Source organism: Daphnia pulicaria, chromosome 10, assembly GCF_021234035.1.
Source record: "Daphnia pulicaria isolate SC F1-1A chromosome 10, SC_F0-13Bv2, whole genome shotgun sequence".
Taxonomy (NCBI): Eukaryota; Metazoa; Arthropoda; class Branchiopoda; order Diplostraca; family Daphniidae; genus Daphnia; species Daphnia pulicaria.
Window position 1 is genome coordinate 6,148,745 of NC_060922.1, and position 18,502 is coordinate 6,167,246.

Sequence of the window (18,502 nt, forward strand, 5' to 3'; positions counted from 1 at the left end):
AGCAAGCAATAACAGGTGATTGTCCGCTTTCATCTTCTTTCACGTTATAAAAAATAAAAAAGATGACATCTTTTTGTTTCGCGGCTGGACACAATGGCGTGTGCGCTGCGGCAATTTTTTGTTTGCACTTATACACGGAACATCCCGCTCAGTGGGGGTGCCTAGATTTCGTATTGGGGGGAAGAGAAACCAACCATCTTCTTCATTGTACGCAAGTGACGACATGTGCGCTACCCAAAATCGCGGTCATATGGGACAAAAAAGAAAAAAAATATTTATAAAAGTGGCAAGTTGGTGGTTGCAAGTCTTTCAGTCTCATCTTTGCTCTCTTCGTTCATCGAGCTACCGAAATCCAGTTATTGCTGAAAATTTGGCCGCATCTATTTAAAATATTAAAAGAAGCGTTCACATATTGTTATAGACAGCAGTGTCATCTATAGAAAAGAGGCGGACGAGGATGTCGTCGTCATTATGGACGGTTGTGCTGCTCATGGCTCTCTTACTTCCGCTGTCGGAAATGGCTTCCGTATCACAGATGTTCCGGCAGAACGACAATCGTGTATTCATTTTTCAAATCCCACTGCAACAACTTGACCCCAAAATATCTCCGAGGATTCCCGATTCAACTGGAATTCCAAGCATTGCAACGGAAGATTCTTACCTAGTGGCTCTGAGAGAATCGCAAATCAATCGCAATAAAGTCCCTGCTGTCCCTGCTGTCGCTGCAGTCGGCCAACATCATCACCACCATCACGAAAAGGGACATCATCACGTAGAAGCTCATCATCACGATGTCGTTCATCAAGACGCAAATAAACAATTCAAAGGACAGCATCATCATTCAACTCAAATTCCAGGAACGTATGGGTATGTTTCGACAACCAGACCGTTGACAGCCATGGAGAAGAACTATTTGCGGCCCCATAAAGCTCAGCTATACAAGAAAGATGCAGTGCCTAATTCACATATCGGAGAGTTCCATCACCAATCGGAAGAAGATGAAGAAACATCGGAGGAAGTGATGGAAACAAGTGCTAGCAATAAGGTTGCCACCTTGGCTACGAGGCCGCTTTCCAGTGTCTCAGATGTGAACTCAATATATTCAACATATTCATCTAATCCGGCTCGTTTTGTTGCCAACAAACCACCATCGATTAGGAAAAGCTTTGAGATAACTGAGACTGCAGCGGTTAAAGCAAGTGAAAATGGTAGCGAAAAGCCACAAGAGAATCGGAAACCAATCAAAAAGACGCTCCAAATTAGAGTACCTGAGATGGTAAGTGTCATGACTAACAGGGCCGCTAACGTCGTCAGGAATGGAATGAAAACCGTCGGCTCTACGATTGGCATTCCCGCGAGGAATAGTTTGATTGGCAAGGTTAACTCTTTGTTGCCAATCGTTGCTGCTCTCAATGTTGGACGAAAGAAGCGATCCATTCCGGATCAAGAAGCGAAAGGCTGGAAGGACAACATCCATAAATCCAGCCTCAGGACACTGGGTTACATGGATTTTTTGGCAAAATTGATGAACAAACCCTGGCAATCGGCAGCAGCCAACATAAACAAATTCTCCAATGTCGGCAAAAGACCGCCGTGGTTGCAGTTTACTCGGTCTGCTAGCAGACCAATCGATTCTATCAGGAATGGCGTCACCAGCAATAAAGCGCATTCGGTCGTTAAACGATCGACGAATTTAAAGATGAGAAACTTTCGAGCCACCGCTTTGAAACGTGTGATACCGTGGTTCCATTCCGCATTTTCCAGGAACAAAAACAGAAGAAAGGAGAGCCAAGTGACAATACATGCTGATGGCATTACGGATAAAGGAAATTTTGTGGAAGAAAATGAAGTAAACGTCGAACGTTTAATGTACAGCCAATCAGCACCACAAACTAGCGAATTAATAGGAGAAAACGAGACCAGAATGGAAAAAAATGTAGAAATGAACGTCCTGCTCGGCAACAAAGACAAGATAAGTAACACTTTGATGTCAGAGCTAAAAGGAGACGAACTTGAAACTGTCGAGAAGTACCCTCACGGCCCCGTTATCATCGTATTACCTCCCGAAGAGGTGCCCGACAGTGACGAAACACATAAGGATACTCTCAGCCACGAAGCTGTCATACCGTCAGAAAATAAAACTGATGCTTATAATGACGAGGATGATGTATTCAAGTACACTCACGGTCACGGAATTATTGTAGCAAATCCGCTAGAAGTTTCGAATCCAGCAGGAGACTCATCCAATGAAAACGCAAACGGTGAATCGAATAATATTGAAAACAACAATGTTTCTCCAGTTATTGCCAGCAGCCCTGGCGACCAGTATATAGCAACGGGAATCTTTGGAGATGAGGTGGACTCGGAGTTGGATGACTTGGGATCATTGATGGCGGACATCGTCATTGCCCCACTTCCAGTGGAGGCCGTCGTAGCTGAAGAAAGCGTCACCGAGCCGTCACTCGATCCATTTGATGCGGTCATTATCGAATCTGCAGATCAAGAAAATAAACCAAGTTCAGTAGTATCTGCTGGGCCAACAATAGGCCTACCCGCTCCATCAAATTTGGCTCACATATTTATTTCCGATTCCTCCACCAACAGCCAGACTTCATCAAGCTCATCGTCGTCCAGCGGTTCCATAAGCAGCAGCGGAGGGATCACTGGCTCAACTATATCTGCGGCGTCATTCGACCCCTTCGCTTCACTCTACACATTCGGATTGGCTGCGATTGGCATCTTCGTTCTGTCTTTGCCAATTTGGGTTCCGTTTGTCGCTACTAGAATGAAGAGACGCCGGAATAAGTTTGAACGCAATCGGAGTCAATCCGATTTTTCATCATTCTACACCAACATCATGGAATTCAACCCCTATTCCATTTTAATGCGCAATTTAATGCCGTCCAATTCAGAAGAACCGTTTAGCGATCCCGGTCCGCTCAAGTCGGAAGAAATTTACGGACCTGCCACCTCTAACCGACGTTGGCGACGTCGTTAAGTGGAAATCCAACGTGGATAATAAGCAGCAGCTTCTGGATGAACGACGCCACCTAAATTCTTTTCATGTCTTATCTCTAAAAATCCTCACTGTTAACAGCTAGTATATTTATTGCTGACTATTTAATCTTCATCACATTTCATGCGCTTATGTCGGGAAAATGGACATAATAAAGAAATATTAATTCAACAGAGCATCATGATTACAGACACTAATTATATAATAATGAATCACTTCATATTTAGCTGTAAGTTGATTCCCCCTGGAGGATCTTATTGTGGTGGTTTTGGTCTAGAGTAATTATCTGCGGCCTTCGTGCACATTTTAAATTTTATCTCGACTGTGGTAGACTCAGTGTACTTGATGAAACGAACTATTAAATACTGAAATAATTCCGATCCGTTCAGCGGATGTCAAGCGCAAAACCGCTTTTATCGTCGTAGGGGGTCGATTTATAATTGATATCGATAGTTAATGATGGCGAAGATTAGTGTCGTCTGCTCCCGTTTAGTTACCAGTTTGGAAAACGAGAAGTTTGGGAATAAACGCGAAGTTTTCAAGATTTCAATGATAACGTGACGATCGTTTATTAGGAAACGTAAAGTAGCTGCACGAAAAGTAGCACAACAAATAAATTGCAAAAATGTGGTCGTCGTTTGAACTCTGGTGTCGCGTCTCTTTAAAGAACCGCTTAATACAGTCTTCATGCTGTTTAGCAGGTAAATAAAAGAACATGAGAAAAAAATAAGAATACAAATATATTAATAGAATGATTATGGGAGCTTAAATAGAAAGGTTAAACCTGTCCCAAATTTATGAAATTTTAGTTCCTCACTAAGCCCCATTGGGACTTACATGATAAATGCTACTATGCTAGGCATGGGGCTGCCCCATGTCAATGCATGGCAGTTTGTTTGCAACGGTTTGTACTAACCTTTTCATTTGTTCAGATTTGAGACCAGATCTAGCCACAATAACCACAAGTTATGCAAGTTTTGCTTTTGCTGGACCTGACATTAATGTATCATCACTTGGGTAACGATTTTCTTTAATTTTACTAACCTGTCACCCTGCTAGATATTATAATGATGCAATGTACAAGTGTGGTGTAAATTACATAGAACCCTAAAATTCTCCTGATTATTAACATAATTTGCCACTGTCTCATTTTCAACTTTCCTTACTTGTTGTCTCTGTCAATATTTGTTCGTAACCCATTTCTTATTTTTATTTAGATAAGCAGCATCTCGTTTGTTTGGAGAAACTAATGTCGGTCGAGTTACGTATCTCTTCTTCCCCTTTCTTTAAATGTCCTCGTGTACACCCATGAGAGTGTGGGGGTATTCACGAGGACCCCCTTTTTTCCTATCCTGCCTGCTGGATTCGACTTTTCAACGGATGGAGCCCTTGTGGATGCATGGCTGTATTTTCCAGGCTTAAAGGTAGGAAACATTTATCTGTTACATTTATCAGCGGTTGTTTGCTCTTGCCGCTTTTGTTTACTCAGAAAGGATTCATTCAATAACTCATTTTTAAATTAGAACGACTACAGATCAGGCACGATTCACAACAATAAAATTAAAAAATATATATTTACTTTAAATACTACTAGCAAAGCGCAGCTAGAAATTTTTATGACCAAGAGGAAATGACGCCTCACCGGCACCTCCTTTTTCTTTATCACAACACTGACTGTGTTCCCTGCTGTGAGTCTGTGACTGTTGTGGAAATATTTTTTAAAAGCTTAACGGTAACTTTGATGGTAGTTTGTGAAGCGTTTTTCACACGAAGGCAGTGATTCAGGACCACGCTTTCACGTGGTCTAATAACATATCGAAATCGTTTCACTGATTGACGCACGGTTCCAGTGCATTTGAGAATGCACCGAGGCAAATAAGTTCCGCTTTTCTTTTCAGATATCTTCTTAATGTTCATATGATCTAATGAACTATGATGACATTCAATGATGACATGAACTGCCCATACATTTTTGTACGGAAGTGCCGACACTTAATGCTTTTCTAATATTTGTAGAAATAGATTTCTTCGGGTCCTAATGTAGTTATTTTGGGGCATCCATTTGCAATACTTTATTTTTAACCATTGTTACTACAGCGTTAAAAAAAACTCAGTGAAATCGACTCAAATTCGCGGTAAACATTTTTGCAATGATTTCACATCGGGTACGAAATCAAGTAAAAAATAGCCTATTAATAGTTTTACCTGTAGAAGAAAGTATAGTCGCAAAAAAAAAAGAATAGTTATCGATGTGGTCTATAATTCGTTATAGATTGTTAACTAAGCCCAATTTATGGCTCTGCTGGCAAAAGAGGGTATTTTAATTAGGCCCATATAGATACACCACCTGCGATATCGCACGTTAATCAAATGTTAGTAAAGGTATCGTCCTCCTCGTATTTGGCGGTAAAAGCGAGAGAAATGGAGAAGAAAAGTCAAAGAAGTGGGGCAAGTCAGTTATCATTAATTTCGAAATTGTGGGAGTGAAAATGTTTAATACTGAGCCGTACTTTGTGATATCAATTTAAAAAAAGAAACTTGTTTTATTGAATTAGGTCAACATCTGCAATAATCCAATAATGTGGGACCGTTTATTTAGAGATATTTTTAGACTAGCAGTCTGATACAAATATGCCTCATCTTTTCTCTTTCCTCGTCTTTTACACTCATACAATGTGGTGGGAGAAACGTGTTTTAACGGCCGAATGATACAACACTATATCACGTCGCCTTTCTCATCGGCGAACAATAGTTCCACGGTAACAATTCTATTTATGTCTGCTGTTGCGCTGCTGCTGCTCAGCAACAACCACAGGTATTCATTCTTACAAATCTTGTAACAAGTCATCCATAAAATAGGCTACAGTTCGCTAATGAGTCGGAGAGGTGTTGATTTATTATACCTCGAATAAGGTCTCGATTTTCCTTTTTCCCATTTTTTTCCCGAATTTTTAACAAATTTTACTTTTTTTTCTGCAGTGTACATTTTCTTCGAACTCATATCTTCATGTTGTTTCATGCGGCATGATTAGCATAGGCTCCAGTTCTCACGGAAAGCTGCAACTCCTCCTCGTTCACTCTTTCCACATTAAAAGATGGTTCCGATTGAGTCACGGCACGTTTAACAGAAGCAGCCGCTGGGTACATAGTAGTTATGTTCTTGACTTGTAATATATTATTACATATTACATCTATTGCATTATAGGTAGGCCTAATGGTGGAGCGTTTTGCTGACCTAGATACCCACAACATCTTCACGTGCATTCGACAGAACTGGTCAATCGCCAATGTTGGACTCGACTTGGGACTGTAATATTGTCCTCTCGAGGCAGGAAGAGGAGAACAGACTTTCACCCGTAAATAGACTATATATAGGTGATGGTCCGTGCCGCTGATCATTTCAGTCTCTCGCTGTCTCATCTCAGCGCTAATCGTTCGTTCGTCCGGTACGGCTCTTTTTTTATTCTTCCCTCTTTTTTCCTTTTTTGGATTGAACCTCTCTTCTCCGCTCGATTGTAAAACGGAATCAAGTGCATTAAGTTTTCTATTTTCCTATCGCCTGCAAAAATTCAAAAAAATACTGGCGCGAAAAGTGACAAGAAAAAAAAAAAAAAAAAAAAATAGATTCTATCAAACACAACAGACATATTCGTGCCTGATTTAGGATTTTCTGTTGGAAATTTGGAATTCAAATTACAACCGCAGCAAACAGTGGGTAAGTTTCGCAACAAGTAGAAACAGTTATATCACTTAACGGGATAGATTGAGACAAATCATTCGTGAAAAAAAAAAGGAAACATCGATTCCACTTGGCTGCCTATGCTATACTGGTATTCCCCGTCCGGAACATCAGCGTACAATACCCTAAAATGCTACCGTGTTTGTTCCATTACATAATAGTTGAACTATAACAGGAAATGATCAAAGAAGAATGGCATCAATGCATCATCGTCTATTAGATATCGCCATCCGCTGGGTTACTAAGTAGCTTTTAACTGGGACAGTTGTATTGCAGAAATTTGTCATTCCTCATCATTGGTTTTGGGCGACTATATTTGTTAGTTCAATTACCGATGTGACGCGATCAAGACTTACCACTCCGGCTGATTTCCTTTTTCTTGATTTGTGTGTTTAGGTTCTACTTGGAAATAATGCCACCGTGCTTTGTGTAAAAAGAAATACATAAGGAGAGACACCACAAAAAAAGCTGATAACATTGCCGAAGAATTAGACGAAATAAGATGCGGTGGTCAGTCGTGAAAGTTTTGCTGGCTCTGTTTATATTGGTGTCAGGCTTTGGTATGCAGATGGTCTCCTCAGCCTCACCACCCCAACAAAACGATGGTACCATAATATCTATAAATATTTTCTTTATTTTTTGATGAATTGTCTTATTTATTCTCACGTCTAGCCCCCACTGAATTCGACAACGAAAACTCGCAATTAGTTGAAGAGAGTGACATGGACTATAATGGAGTAGAATCAAAACTTCCGCTGTCCGTTGGTGTTTCCGATAGCGGCGCGACGCGCAAGTACACTCATGGTCACGGACTCGTAGTCTATCCCTCGTCGGAATCTTCATTTGGATCCAATAACCATTATGTCGGCCATCACAATGGTTTGCCGAATTTAATCAAAGGAAGTTCTGACTGTCCGATACTGTCTGATGGGCAGCAGCATGCGACAATTACTCCAAGTATCACATCATCGCCTGCTTTGATTGGAGAAACCAGCGTCCCAGTTGTCCTGTTCCCGACGGCTGACCAAGGAGAACTGGATTCAACGTTCAGTGACGTGTTGTCCCAATTGCAGACCAACATCGGCTTAGTGTCAACTGGCGGATTGATCGACGATTTGAATTTCGTCGACAAGGACATGGATGTTGTCATCGTCAAACCTCCACCCCAAGTTGAAGCTGTTGAAGCGGAACCTGAAGTCCTTGTTGATTCGCCTGTCGTCTCCAACTTGGCCAACATTCTTTTCACTTCTCCTTCCTCATCATCCAGTTCCACATCATCCAGTTCTTCGTCGTCTAGCGACTCTATCAGTAGCGGTGGCATAACTGGTGGCGATATATCCTCAACGTCGATTGCAAACCCGTTCGCTTTTTTTCTCAGTTTCGCATTGGTCGTCGCCGGCATTTTCTGCCTAAGTCTTCCTATTTGGATCCCATTTGTCATCGCCTTGAGACGCCGGTCACACGGGCCATTCAGGAAGAAGACATTGGCTTTGGCGAGGATCAAATCACATGGAAATTCAGTACCCCATTATCTCTCGAATCAAGTAAAATTACCATACGGCAAATACAAAGCCGGCCCAGCGTTGCCTCAGCCAGAATACCATAGTACAACTATTGAGGACTATTATCGCCTTAGCGACAATCCGAATTATTCGTACAACATGGACCTGAATGTCAAACCCTATTCCGCTCTATTTGGCAATTTATTTCCTTCCTATTCAAATCAATTCAGTGATCCCGGACCAATTAAATTAAAGGACCTCTACGGAACTCTAAACAATTTCTTTTTGAAAGCCCGACGTCGAAATTCCTACAACCGCAAGATCCAGAAAAAACGTTAACTTGTTGATGTATAGCCAAGCTTCTCTAAAGTGACCTTATTCTGGCATTGTTTATTGTACGTGTACCTCATAATACCGTTAACACCCATATTTTTTTACTTGAAACTTAATGTATTATAATATATATCGGTGTGTTTCCACAAATCAGATTTCATCAGGCAGGCCAAGATTCTTATTTTTAATTTTTCGAAAGCTTTAAATGAACTATATACTTTAATTCTAAATTTCATTCAATTCATCCAACATTGGGCAACAAGGTACGGTTTGTTAGCTTTTAACATGAATGTCAATCTCTTCAAACTTTCCAAGACTCTAGCACAATGCAACTTATAATCGTGTTATCCGATTCGAATTCGTTACGGCATAGGCAACCAGCAGGCCATGGGTCGTTATACTATGGACCCGAATGGACCTCTGCAAAAAAATCCTTCTTGGTTGTTCTCCGTATCCAAACAACGCTGTGGAAACATAAAGATCATCTGTTACTCCTTCTCGATAGTTTGCACTTAAACGAACATTACCATCAACTGGACACGACGATATTTCTTCTCGAAAGCCAAAGAGGTGTGTTTACCATAACACCATTAACACTACTGAATTCCTCCGTGCATTTAGCATGAGACGGAACTGGAGGACCTGGAATAGTGCTACAACTCAAACAAATTGTTGATTTTGTAATCTTTAATTTTCTCAGGCGATTTAGTTTTAAAAATTTTTACTTTATCTGCTGGCTCTGAGTGCTTGCTATTGAGGTTGAAAAGCAGATGAAGCTTGTTAGCAGCTAGGTATGCAGGGCGGGCAGGTTGCTGGGCCGGAGTCACTTGACGAGCCGTGGTAGGTTTTTGTGCAGGTGGTGGTAGATAGGACTGCGATGGTAATTGGTAAGCAGGAAAAGCGATCGGTTCATTAACAGCGGATTGATGGGCGATCGGTCTGCGATCGAACGGCAGTTGTGGCTATAACAATTGAGCGATTGTCGTTTGCTGCAAAGTTGTGAAGAGTAGAAACGGTAGGTGGGCGGACGTATTTGGATTTCGACATGGTAGGGCGATTTACTTGAGACAGAGACCTGAAGGTGCTGAAATTTTTTTCACTATGGGTTTTGTTCATGCATACCAGAAGGCCATGGGTCTTCGCAAAGAGGGTCTTCGCAAAGAGGGTCTTCGCAAAGAGGGTCTCTCCAGCAGAATTCTACTTGATTCGTTTCCGAATTGGTGAACTTCTTTTGAATCGAAAAATGAAATAATGAATAATAAATAATTAAAACGAAAAACATAAAAAAAAAATCTAATCATGTTAAAAGTAACAAATCGTACCATCAACGGGACGCGAAGTTATTCCTTTTCATAGTCATAATAACATTAAGAGTAGTACCTTAAACACTAGTGCATGAATCCAGTCCTCATAACCAGGGACTTTTGTTGTTGTTAAAGAAGAAATTTCTCCATTTGATTTTTTAAAGTTGAATAATTGAAAGGATCATCCATTGCCAGCATAAGAAGGAGAGGAACGGCACCTTGGTCATAAATTAACACCACACCAAGACATTTTGATGAAACTTCTGGAAAACCATTCATCTGTGAAATGTTGGAAAAGAAAATCAATCTGAACTAAATTGAGAATATTGAAAGATCTATAGGCCTACCATTAAAATAATGTGTATGACAGCAACACACAAATTTGATCTCCTCCCACCTCTACGTAACAACAGTGGAAATCGGTGGCAATATTGCCTTTGTATTTCCAATAGAATCCATCCACAGAATTAGAAACTGATTTCCAAACCTAAACAAATTTCAGGAAAATTATTAATATCACTTGAATAAACTGAAAGAAAAAAAAATTATCTTTACCCAACAACTCTTGTGAACAATTAACTCTAGAAGGAGTTTTGCTGCAAGCACCAACAATTTAGTGCTGCTCAAGGAAGGGTACAAAATCTTTCCATGATTTTAAGCAAACTAGAAAAAAAATCCAATCCAGAACGTGTCGTCAATGTAAAAACAAACGAGTGTGGTAAATATTCAGCACAAGCACGTATACAACGCGTAGTCAATGAAGACATTTCCGATCACGACAACCACATTGTTCAAGGAGGGAGGCCATTTTTTGAAATGTTTACCTCCAGAGCTTCAGACTCCAGATTCTCATTTCGTTGTCATGACAATCCGAATGCAGCGACGAAATTCTCAACCAAAGTGGCGCGATTTCTGAATCGCACTGAATTAATCCAAAATAGAAAATAAAATACATTAAAAAAAAATTGATATTATAAATTAAGAAAATATTTAATATAATTAATCCATCCCAATCCACCACACACGATGACAAAAAAAGGACCGACCAGAAAACAGAAAAATACGTTAATGAATAAAAGAATAAATTACGTTTTTGTTTGAATGCCTAGAAATCTGAACACAATTTTGATACGCCTCTATAAAAAAAAGAGAAGGAAAAGTGAAAATGGACTTCAGATTTCTCCAACTTATAACGGAATAAACTGGTTTGCAATAACATCGGCGTGATTTCGATAGTAATGACTTCAGAAAGCCGTCGGTCCTTCGCCCTGTCGAACGGAACCAACGACAAGCTGTAGGAGAGTGAATATAGTTTCAGTTTCGTTTGGAAAATTCAGTTGAGTGCATTGATTATTTTTAACCTCGGAAATTTTCGATTTTTTCATGGACTCGCTCAAATGGATAATTTTTTTGTGCGTGTTGACGTCAACTGCAGCGGCGAATCTCCGTAAGATCGTAATTATTTTACATTGGAATTTCAATTTACTCATTACGTGTTGCTGCCTGCGTATAGCCTTATCAGAATCGTCTGAAGAGAATTACGTTGACGGTGTTGCCGCTAACGACGACGACGGCAATGTAACCGAAGGCGAAAGCATAACCGATGTTGGAATCTGCAAATTACCTCCCATCAACTACTCCACGAATCAGCGACATTGCAGTGGATTTATTCCACGATGGTATTACCACGTCCAGTCAAGTTCTTGCAAAAAGTTTTTCTGGGACGGTTGTTGGGGCACCAAGAACCTATTCAGAAATGAATTTGCTTGTCTGGCTAGATGCAACAAACAAGGTAAACGAATATTATCCTGGCATATAGCTTCAAATTTTTAGTCTAAAAATTTTCTGAAACTTGATGGCATAATAATAATACAGGATTACAGCAGAAAATCAGTGAAAGCGACCCATCAACTCCGTGTATGCAACCGAAAGCCGTCGGCTCTTGTCGTGCCTCCATTCCGAGTTATTTTTTCGACATGCAAACGGGACAATGTACGCCTTTTAATTACGGTGGATGCGGTGGCAACGACAACAGATTTAAATCGTACCACGAATGCGATTTCAAGTGTAATCGCATAGAGCAAGCCCCTCTCACTCGGCCGCAATTCGCCAATTCGACAACCAATGCGTCTGCCGTCACAATTTCTGCTGCAGGTAAAAAACGGTTAATTAGTGACATTAAAGTATAACTTTCGATTTTTTAATCTCTTCTTTCCAACGACTTTGATTGCGTTGCAGCGGAGAAAGTAACTGTTGTCCAAATGACGAAAGAGGAGAAATGCAGTTTACCTCCGGTTGAGCTAATTAATAACTCCAGTTGCTTGGCTTTCATTCCTTCCTGGACTTTCGATTCGACAGCCGGTGAGTGCAGGCCTTTCCTGTATGAGGGATGTGGTAAAACAGCCAACCTATTCAACTCGGAGGACGAATGCAATACGGCCTGCGGTCCTGAACCTACTACTAGTGGTATGATACAGACCATTTTTCACTTAAATGTCTCCAGGCATCACGGGTTATTTTTGATTGGATGAATTATAGGCCCAGCATCAAGTCCTCCCCCTCCGTGTTTGCAACCAAAAGTCATCGGACCTTGCCGGGCATCTATTCCGATATTCTTTTTCGATGCAACGACTGGAGTCTGCACACCTTTTAACTACGGCGGATGTCGCGGCAACGATAACAGATTCATCTCGGAGAAAGCTTGTCAATTGGCCTGCTCCGGTCCAGAGGTCGGATTGGGCATGTCCGAGGACGAATTACTACCAGTTTCGGCCGAGTCGGAAGAGATTTAAAAAAAAAGAAAGTCATCGTTAGCCTTCAAATTCTGAATGACTGATTAAAAACGGATATTTATTTCCTTTCAAATCGGTGTCTTTTGTTCTCACGATTATATTACATGATTCTCCTGGCTCAATTTTCAAATTCCTGTTTATTATAGACTGACCTTATTCTCGATAAATCTCAATACACTTGTTTCTATTCGTTCTACCACTAGTCTACTACTCTACTATTCCGAAATTAATGCGTCATTCAGTAAAAGTTACAAAAACTAATAAGCTTGGACAAGTGACGATATTCACCGTCAAAATAATAATCTTAAATTGAAGTTGATAAGAGGCTTTCTGAGTCGCCGAAGTCGATCGATTTATAAAATGGTCTGCTGACAGAGGAAAAGAAGATTACACAGTTGGAGAAAGTTTGAATGGCACATAAGAAAAGGTGATATTAGAGACGTAAAAGGAAACGTGTTCTCGAAGTTTACACCGTGAGAAATTCCAGGTGATGTGGTGTGAGAATGAAAAGCATGTCGAGAGGAATTATTCTATAAACAGAATCCCGACTTAACATCTAGTTTTGCTCCATTGTGACGCTGTGTAAACAAATCAGCAGAAACTATAAAAAGGTTTAACATTTCAAATTCTGAAATTTGTTATTCTTTAAGCTTCAAGTTTACATTGAACAATATGGAACAAATATAGCAATGCCGTCACTTTATCACATACTGGCGATAATATAGCCACGCTTCCTGAACAATTCCAGTCCGCTATTGATAAACATCGAATACGTGCTAAAGACATGAGAATAACAATTGTTAAAGCGGTTTTCATAGGTAAGCGCAATATCGAAGGGTTTTGGGACTTGCTGTTGGGTAATAGAAACCACTGGAGGTCGTTACCCATTGAGCCACTGCTTCATAGCTGACGAGAGTTCCGAACTGCGGGATAATTGAATTGCTGGATGATAAACGGCGTGTAAAACTACCAATTCTTTCAAATAGGGAGCCAGCCACGCAAGAGAACTGCAGACTTGTTCCTCGCCGCTAAATCGGCAGAGGAAGACGGTCAAGGTGAACAATATAAAGGGACCTGTCATAATGGAAAGGGACGTCACGTTGACTATCATCGTCCGAGTCGCCTCCACTTCCAACTGGCTGACTCGGCGATCGGATATGTGAATGCCCATCTCGTCAACTGGCACCTGCTGCTGCTGCGTAACTTCGCTATTCATCGAAGAAAGAGGCTGCTGGAAAATCGGCAATGGCTGCTGTTGGAGAGATTGGACACCTTCGGAACGCGTGACGACTGCTGCTCGCTTTTCATTCTTGGAACTCGTGAAAGTCTCTCGCTTCCACCCTTTTGGTACGTAATTGGCAAGGACTCTCTTCGTCTGTCGGTAGACGATGACGTGGGCCAGGATGCAGCTAGAAAACAAAATCATCAACGTAAACGCGATGGAGTTGGACTCTTGGAGCAATTGCAATTCGCAGCTGAGCGGTAAAAACTGAACGACGTAAGGGAATTTGTAGACGAAAGAAGCGGTTAACGAGGCTACGAGCTGACAACGGACGATTAAAACGGGCGTGACTTGATTGAAATGCCAAAGTGGATGCGCTATAGCAGTGTACCTGTCAACCAAAGCTAAAAGCGTATGGATCAAGAATAGGATGTACGGCAAGCCGGAGATGGCGACGTAGGTTTGACAGAGCTCTAGACTTGGGAAATGCAAATAAGCGAATTCTATAAGCACCGGCACGAACGCTGAGAGATCGGAGAGTATGAGCCCAAGGAGTAAGATGTTGCGCGGTTTGCTCCGCAGTCTCCGCATGGAAACGATGACGCTGGCTATAAACACGTTGACGCAACAGATAAAATGAGCAAACATAATAAATACATTGATTTTGATGGCCTTCACACTACCGCTGGTTGCATTCTGGAAATCGAGAATACTTTCAAGCTCTTCAGTTTGATTCATCATTCTAAAAAAGGGTTCAAAATTTGACTAATAGCTGAAACATTTGATAGAAATTTTTCTTTTATAATAAAAGATTTACAAACCTTTGCCAGATTTTGAAGAGGTTAACAAATTTCTCCATTCCATGATGACCCCTTCAAAGAAAGTCAATCGGATAAATATGAATAGTATTGGTCGCGATTGTCAATAAATGGCGAGAACGAAAAAGTGGCTGGCCATATACCAGACGATTGGGAGTTGTTTGTGTACAAACATATGCTTCGTGACAGGTAGTTTTATACTGCGTTACAGTACATGCTGAGATATGATGTGCAGAAGAAGTGCGCCCAAGATATAGGCCCATACGTACATGACATGGGCGCGCAAGTCTGCCACCAAATCACTTTTCTTACTGAAAAAATATTTCGAAGACAACAAGGAGATGCCGGTGTGGCGGCAGGTCCCTCTTGACCATAAAATTTCTAGTTGCACTTTGCTTAAAGTGTTGTAAGTTCAAATATTTTCGAATATGATGGTTTAGCCACAGACAAAATTATGAGGTACAAAACAAAACAAGCCTGATTTGCAGTCGTTCTACAAATAAGTAATTAAATGAAACCTAACTGAGTTAAACAAAAACGGCAAGAGAAAACAGTCCCACCGCCTAGCGAGCCGCCTTGCTCAGGAATAATCGTATTCCGTACGATAACGATTTAGAATCAACATCAACAAATAGTCAAAGACGAAGAATAGAGATTAATTTGTCCTACCTTTAATCCTGGAAAATCCACAGCCAGGCATCAACGAGGGCTCCATCTGTAGAAGAGATGAATCCACGGATCCACCAGGCAGGATAGGAAAAAGGGGCTGGGTCCTCGTGAATACCCCCACACTCGCATGGGTGTACACGAGGACATTTAAAGAAAGGGGAAGAAGAGATCCGTAACTCGGCCAACATCGATAGTTTCTCCGGTTCTGTTTCTTCAATCAGGATGCTGTTTATCTAAGAAAGAATATAGAAATGGGTTACGAAAATTATTTGCAAACAACAAGTAAGGAGAAGTTGAAAAGAGTGTGAAAGTAAGACAGTAAATTAACCTTAAGTTTTAAGAAATGGGAGAATCTCACGCAATACTCTGCATTCATCCAAGTCATGTATAATTAAAATATCTAGCAGGTGACACTGTCACCGTGACAGGAATAAAAAGTAGTGAAAATCATTACCCTAGCGATGATACTGGGACTGTAGCTGATGCCAGGTTTGGCAAAAGCAAAACTGGCATCCTTGCGGTTATGATGGCATTTTTAGTCAGTGATGATGACTTGCTCAGGTTTCAAATCTACACAAAGGAAAAGGTTACATTATTAGTGCAAACCATTGAATTATATGCTGGTACAAACAAACTGCCATGCATCAACATTCGACAGGTGGCTTAGGCCTACATGACAAATGCTAGTCAGTTCTCAAATCTGGAAAGTGTTTGACTTTTCTATTTAAGCTCTCATAATCATCATTCTATATTCTTAGTTTTATTTACCAACAGCACGTGAGTGGAGAGCATGTGAGTGCTCAGCGACGAGTTCACACGACGATCATGCACTTGTCATTTTTGAGTAGTTGATTTTTATAATTTTATTTGGGTAAACTTTTTATTTGTTTCGTACAGGCACGTTTCCTAGCGTTCCGTTTTCTTTAGAATATTAAACTTCTTCTCTTTATCGAAACTTTTACATGCTTTTAGGGCCGACGGGACTCGGGAGCAGACGACACTAATCTTCTAATTAGTCATCTTTAAAGTATCGATAGCAATATTAAAAAATCGACCACGGACCACCTCTTAAAACAAACAACAAATTGTTTTACAGTGAACCCTAAATTCTTATTTCACACTTGTATTGACGGAAAACAAATCCAACTATGAGAGTAAAATTTTTTTGTTGTTTTTCTTGTTCCCTTATATTCCATTAAAAGGTATCCATAGAAGGTTAACTGCAATCAACAACACACGGACAGAGTCGTTAATTTTGTGGAAATCCGCAAACGCTTGCAAGGGAAAGGAAACGGAATGATTAATTGGATTCAACAACTTGTCAACGAGTCTAAATGGTTTACAGTGAAAAACAAACGATAACTCTACTCTGGTTTCGTCGGGAAAAGATTAATTCCATACGTAGACCTCACCGCCCGTGACATAATTATGTAAAAAAAAGGGCCAAGGGAATATATTGTTGATTTTACAATCTCCCTTCTGATTGAAAACTCGTTTCCAACAAGGACAATCTCGCCGACAGACTTCTATAAGTTGGCTGAGCTGGTTCACGACAGTCGAGAGGAAACAACAGCAGGTAAGGAAATCAAAACTGAACGCGGACATCCAGCAAATTCATCTTCTCATTTTATTCCCCTTCAGCTTTGATTGAAATATTTCCGATTCGGTGTGCTAAACGTCATCATGTTGAAACGATCTGGCAAATTGGTGCTCCTTTTCTGCGTGATTGCCGTCGGTGCCAGGCCACAGCGTAAGTAAAAACACAATTATTTAACTTTATTTTTTTTAACAATTTCTTTCAACAAATTTGTTATTCGTGAATATGTGAACTAGCAAATCCAATCGTCAACGAAACGAATTCTGTTGTCATACTGACCAAAGGAGAAATTTGCAGTTTACCTCCTGTTGATCCCAGTAACATCAGCTGTTTTGCTTTCATCCCCTCCTGGACATTCAATTCGGCTTTGGGAAGGTGTCAAAGTTTTGTTTACGGAGGATGTGGAAGAACGGCCAACCTGTTCGACACGCAGAATGACTGCGATGCGGCATGCGGTTCTGAATCCAACAGCGGTGAGACAATTCGCTTTTTAACTTTTAAACAATTTTATTTCATTGGAAAAGTCAATAACAAAAAATGTTTGTGCGTATAATTCTCAGGTCAACCTATTTCTAAATCTGCGTGCTTGAAACCGAAAGTTACCGGACCTTGCCGTGCGGCCATTCCGAGTTTCTTTTTCGATGCGACAACCGGAGTCTGTACACCTTTTAACTACGGCGGATGCGGAGGCAACGACAACAGATTCACCACGGAGAAAGCTTGTCAATTGGCTTGCTCCGCGGCAACAAACTCGGAGGAGAATCAGGAGAATAACTAGAAAACAGTTAAATATTATGGCATAGTCTTATAAAGTAATTTAAATTTGTTGTTAGGGGATTCTGAGTTGCGCCCGAGAATTTTCGAGAACAAAACATCCGAACTATTTCATATTTAATTGTAATTAATAGACTGAGTGTTTTGTTGTTTACTTGCACTTCTAATTGAAATAAATACCATAGCGATGCGGAAACATCAATCATTTTTAATGTAGCTATGCAACAATGCACTTGACGAGTGAGAAGTTGAACGTAAACAAAGGTGAGGGCAGTGCGGGAATCACGCGCCAAGTGACGCAATTGCTTCACTTCCTGTGTTATTGTAAATAATGCAGCAAGAGTCGCGGGATTTTCCAACAAAAAAAAGTCATCCACAAAGACAGCACTATTTTATGTGCGTATAATAGCTATACAAACAAGGATTGTCAAGCTCGACTGCGTTCGATGCGTCACCGATTTCTGGGTTTGTTGCATTCAATTGAGTTAAATATCGGTCAAGGGTAATCGCTTTCTCGACGGCCCGATTTGGCCGCAGGGTTATAAATAGTGCGACTGTAATGAAGTGAAACCGAGTGAAATGATCAAACTAAATTACAAACATTAAAATTCAGCGGACCGGATGACGGGAAAAAAATTTGTGACGTCACGAAATAAATAAGAATATTAAACTGTACGCAGTAGAGTTTATCATGTTTTCTCTTAATACACTAAGTGAATGCTGGTGGTCAATGTTA

At 40.6% G+C, this 18,502-nt stretch overlaps 4 protein-coding genes and 1 long non-coding RNA gene across 11 annotated transcripts; 3 read left to right on the top strand and 2 right to left on the bottom strand.

Moving 5' to 3' along the window:
* The first annotated feature begins 3,521 nt into the window (after window positions 1-3,521).
* Window positions 3,522-8,596, top strand: LOC124314737. 4 transcript variants are annotated; one of them, XM_046780076.1, is made up of 8 exons: window positions 3,522-3,717; window positions 3,949-4,033; window positions 4,234-5,775; window positions 5,861-5,929; window positions 5,996-6,157; window positions 6,222-6,462; window positions 7,152-7,360; window positions 7,428-8,596. In XM_046780076.1, the coding sequence occupies exons 7-8, from the start codon at window positions 7,258-7,260 to the stop codon at window positions 8,594-8,596; spliced, it is 1,272 nt and encodes a 423-aa protein (XP_046636032.1). In that variant the 5' UTR covers window positions 3,522-3,717; window positions 3,949-4,033; window positions 4,234-5,775; window positions 5,861-5,929; window positions 5,996-6,157; window positions 6,222-6,462; window positions 7,152-7,257. The 4 variants fall into 4 exon arrangements, with proteins under 4 accessions (XP_046636032.1, XP_046636030.1, XP_046636029.1 ...); XM_046780074.1 differs by having other exon boundaries at window positions 4,234-5,929; window positions 6,222-6,731; XM_046780073.1 differs by having other exon boundaries at window positions 4,234-5,929.
* A 307-nt stretch (window positions 8,597-8,903) lies between these two features.
* On the bottom strand, window positions 8,904-10,832 carry LOC124314933. 3 transcript variants are annotated; one of them, XR_006911383.1, is made up of 7 exons: window positions 10,719-10,830; window positions 10,450-10,557; window positions 10,242-10,381; window positions 9,971-10,173; window positions 9,316-9,818; window positions 9,118-9,249; window positions 8,904-9,054 (listed from the first exon to the last, which is right to left on the bottom strand). It is a non-coding gene; the product is annotated as an uncharacterized LOC124314933 (long non-coding RNA). The 3 variants fall into 3 exon arrangements; XR_006911382.1 differs by having other exon boundaries at window positions 9,118-9,243; window positions 10,450-10,832; XR_006911381.1 differs by having other exon boundaries at window positions 10,450-10,832.
* Window positions 10,833-11,131: 299 nt separating this feature from the next.
* LOC124314759 (actinia tenebrosa protease inhibitors-like) lies at window positions 11,132-12,882 on the top strand. The gene is made up of 5 exons (XM_046780107.1): window positions 11,132-11,341; window positions 11,408-11,686; window positions 11,770-12,048; window positions 12,133-12,360; window positions 12,433-12,882. Exons 1-5 carry the CDS (start codon window positions 11,278-11,280, stop codon window positions 12,684-12,686), a joined length of 1,104 nt encoding a protein of 367 aa, XP_046636063.1. The 5' UTR covers window positions 11,132-11,277; the 3' UTR covers window positions 12,687-12,882.
* Window positions 12,883-12,972: 90 nt separating this feature from the next.
* LOC124314755 lies at window positions 12,973-15,083 on the bottom strand. The gene is made up of 2 exons (XM_046780100.1): window positions 14,730-15,083; window positions 12,973-14,650 (listed from the first exon to the last, which is right to left on the bottom strand). The coding sequence occupies exons 1-2, from the start codon at window positions 14,765-14,767 to the stop codon at window positions 13,567-13,569; spliced, it is 1,122 nt and encodes a 373-aa protein (XP_046636056.1). The 5' UTR covers window positions 14,768-15,083; the 3' UTR covers window positions 12,973-13,566.
* A 1,790-nt stretch (window positions 15,084-16,873) lies between these two features.
* Window positions 16,874-17,968, top strand: LOC124314837 (BPTI/Kunitz domain-containing protein-like). Of its 2 annotated transcripts, XM_046780232.1 has the most exons (4): window positions 16,874-16,971; window positions 17,037-17,145; window positions 17,229-17,465; window positions 17,553-17,968. In XM_046780232.1, the coding sequence occupies exons 2-4, from the start codon at window positions 17,079-17,081 to the stop codon at window positions 17,768-17,770; spliced, it is 522 nt and encodes a 173-aa protein (XP_046636188.1). In that variant the 5' UTR covers window positions 16,874-16,971; window positions 17,037-17,078; the 3' UTR covers window positions 17,771-17,968. The 2 variants fall into 2 exon arrangements, with proteins under 2 accessions (XP_046636188.1, XP_046636187.1); XM_046780231.1 differs by lacking the exon at window positions 16,874-16,971 and having other exon boundaries at window positions 16,978-17,145.
* The last annotated feature ends 534 nt before the right edge of the window (window positions 17,969-18,502 follow it).

Excerpts from the sequence above, each read along its gene's own strand:
- LOC124314737 (XM_046780074.1), top strand. The coding sequence starts at position 7,258 with ATGCGGTGGTCAGTCGTGAAAGTTTTGCTGGCTCTGTTTATATTGGTG. Across the intron at positions 7,361-7,427 it reads ACCACCCCAACAAAACGATG|CCCCCACTGAATTCGACAAC; the intron begins GTACCATAATAT and ends TCTCACGTCTAG.
- LOC124314759 (XM_046780107.1), top strand. The coding sequence starts at position 11,278 with ATGGACTCGCTCAAATGGATAATTTTTTTGTGCGTGTTGACGTCAACT. Across the intron at positions 12,049-12,132 it reads CGTCACAATTTCTGCTGCAG|CGGAGAAAGTAACTGTTGTC; the intron begins GTAAAAAACGGT and ends ATTGCGTTGCAG. Across the intron at positions 12,361-12,432 it reads TCCTGAACCTACTACTAGTG|GCCCAGCATCAAGTCCTCCC; the intron begins GTATGATACAGA and ends GATGAATTATAG.
- LOC124314755 (XM_046780100.1), bottom strand. The coding sequence starts at position 14,767 with ATGGAGAAATTTGTTAACCTCTTCAAAATCTGGCAAAG. Across the intron at positions 14,651-14,729 it reads CTCTTCAAAATCTGGCAAAG|AATGATGAATCAAACTGAAG; the intron begins GTTTGTAAATCT and ends ACCCTTTTTTAG.
- LOC124314837 (XM_046780232.1), top strand. The coding sequence starts at position 17,079 with ATGTTGAAACGATCTGGCAAATTGGTGCTCCTTTTCTGCGTGATTGCC. Across the intron at positions 17,146-17,228 it reads CGTCGGTGCCAGGCCACAGC|CAAATCCAATCGTCAACGAA; the intron begins GTAAGTAAAAAC and ends TATGTGAACTAG. Across the intron at positions 17,466-17,552 it reads CGGTTCTGAATCCAACAGCG|GTCAACCTATTTCTAAATCT; the intron begins GTGAGACAATTC and ends TATAATTCTCAG.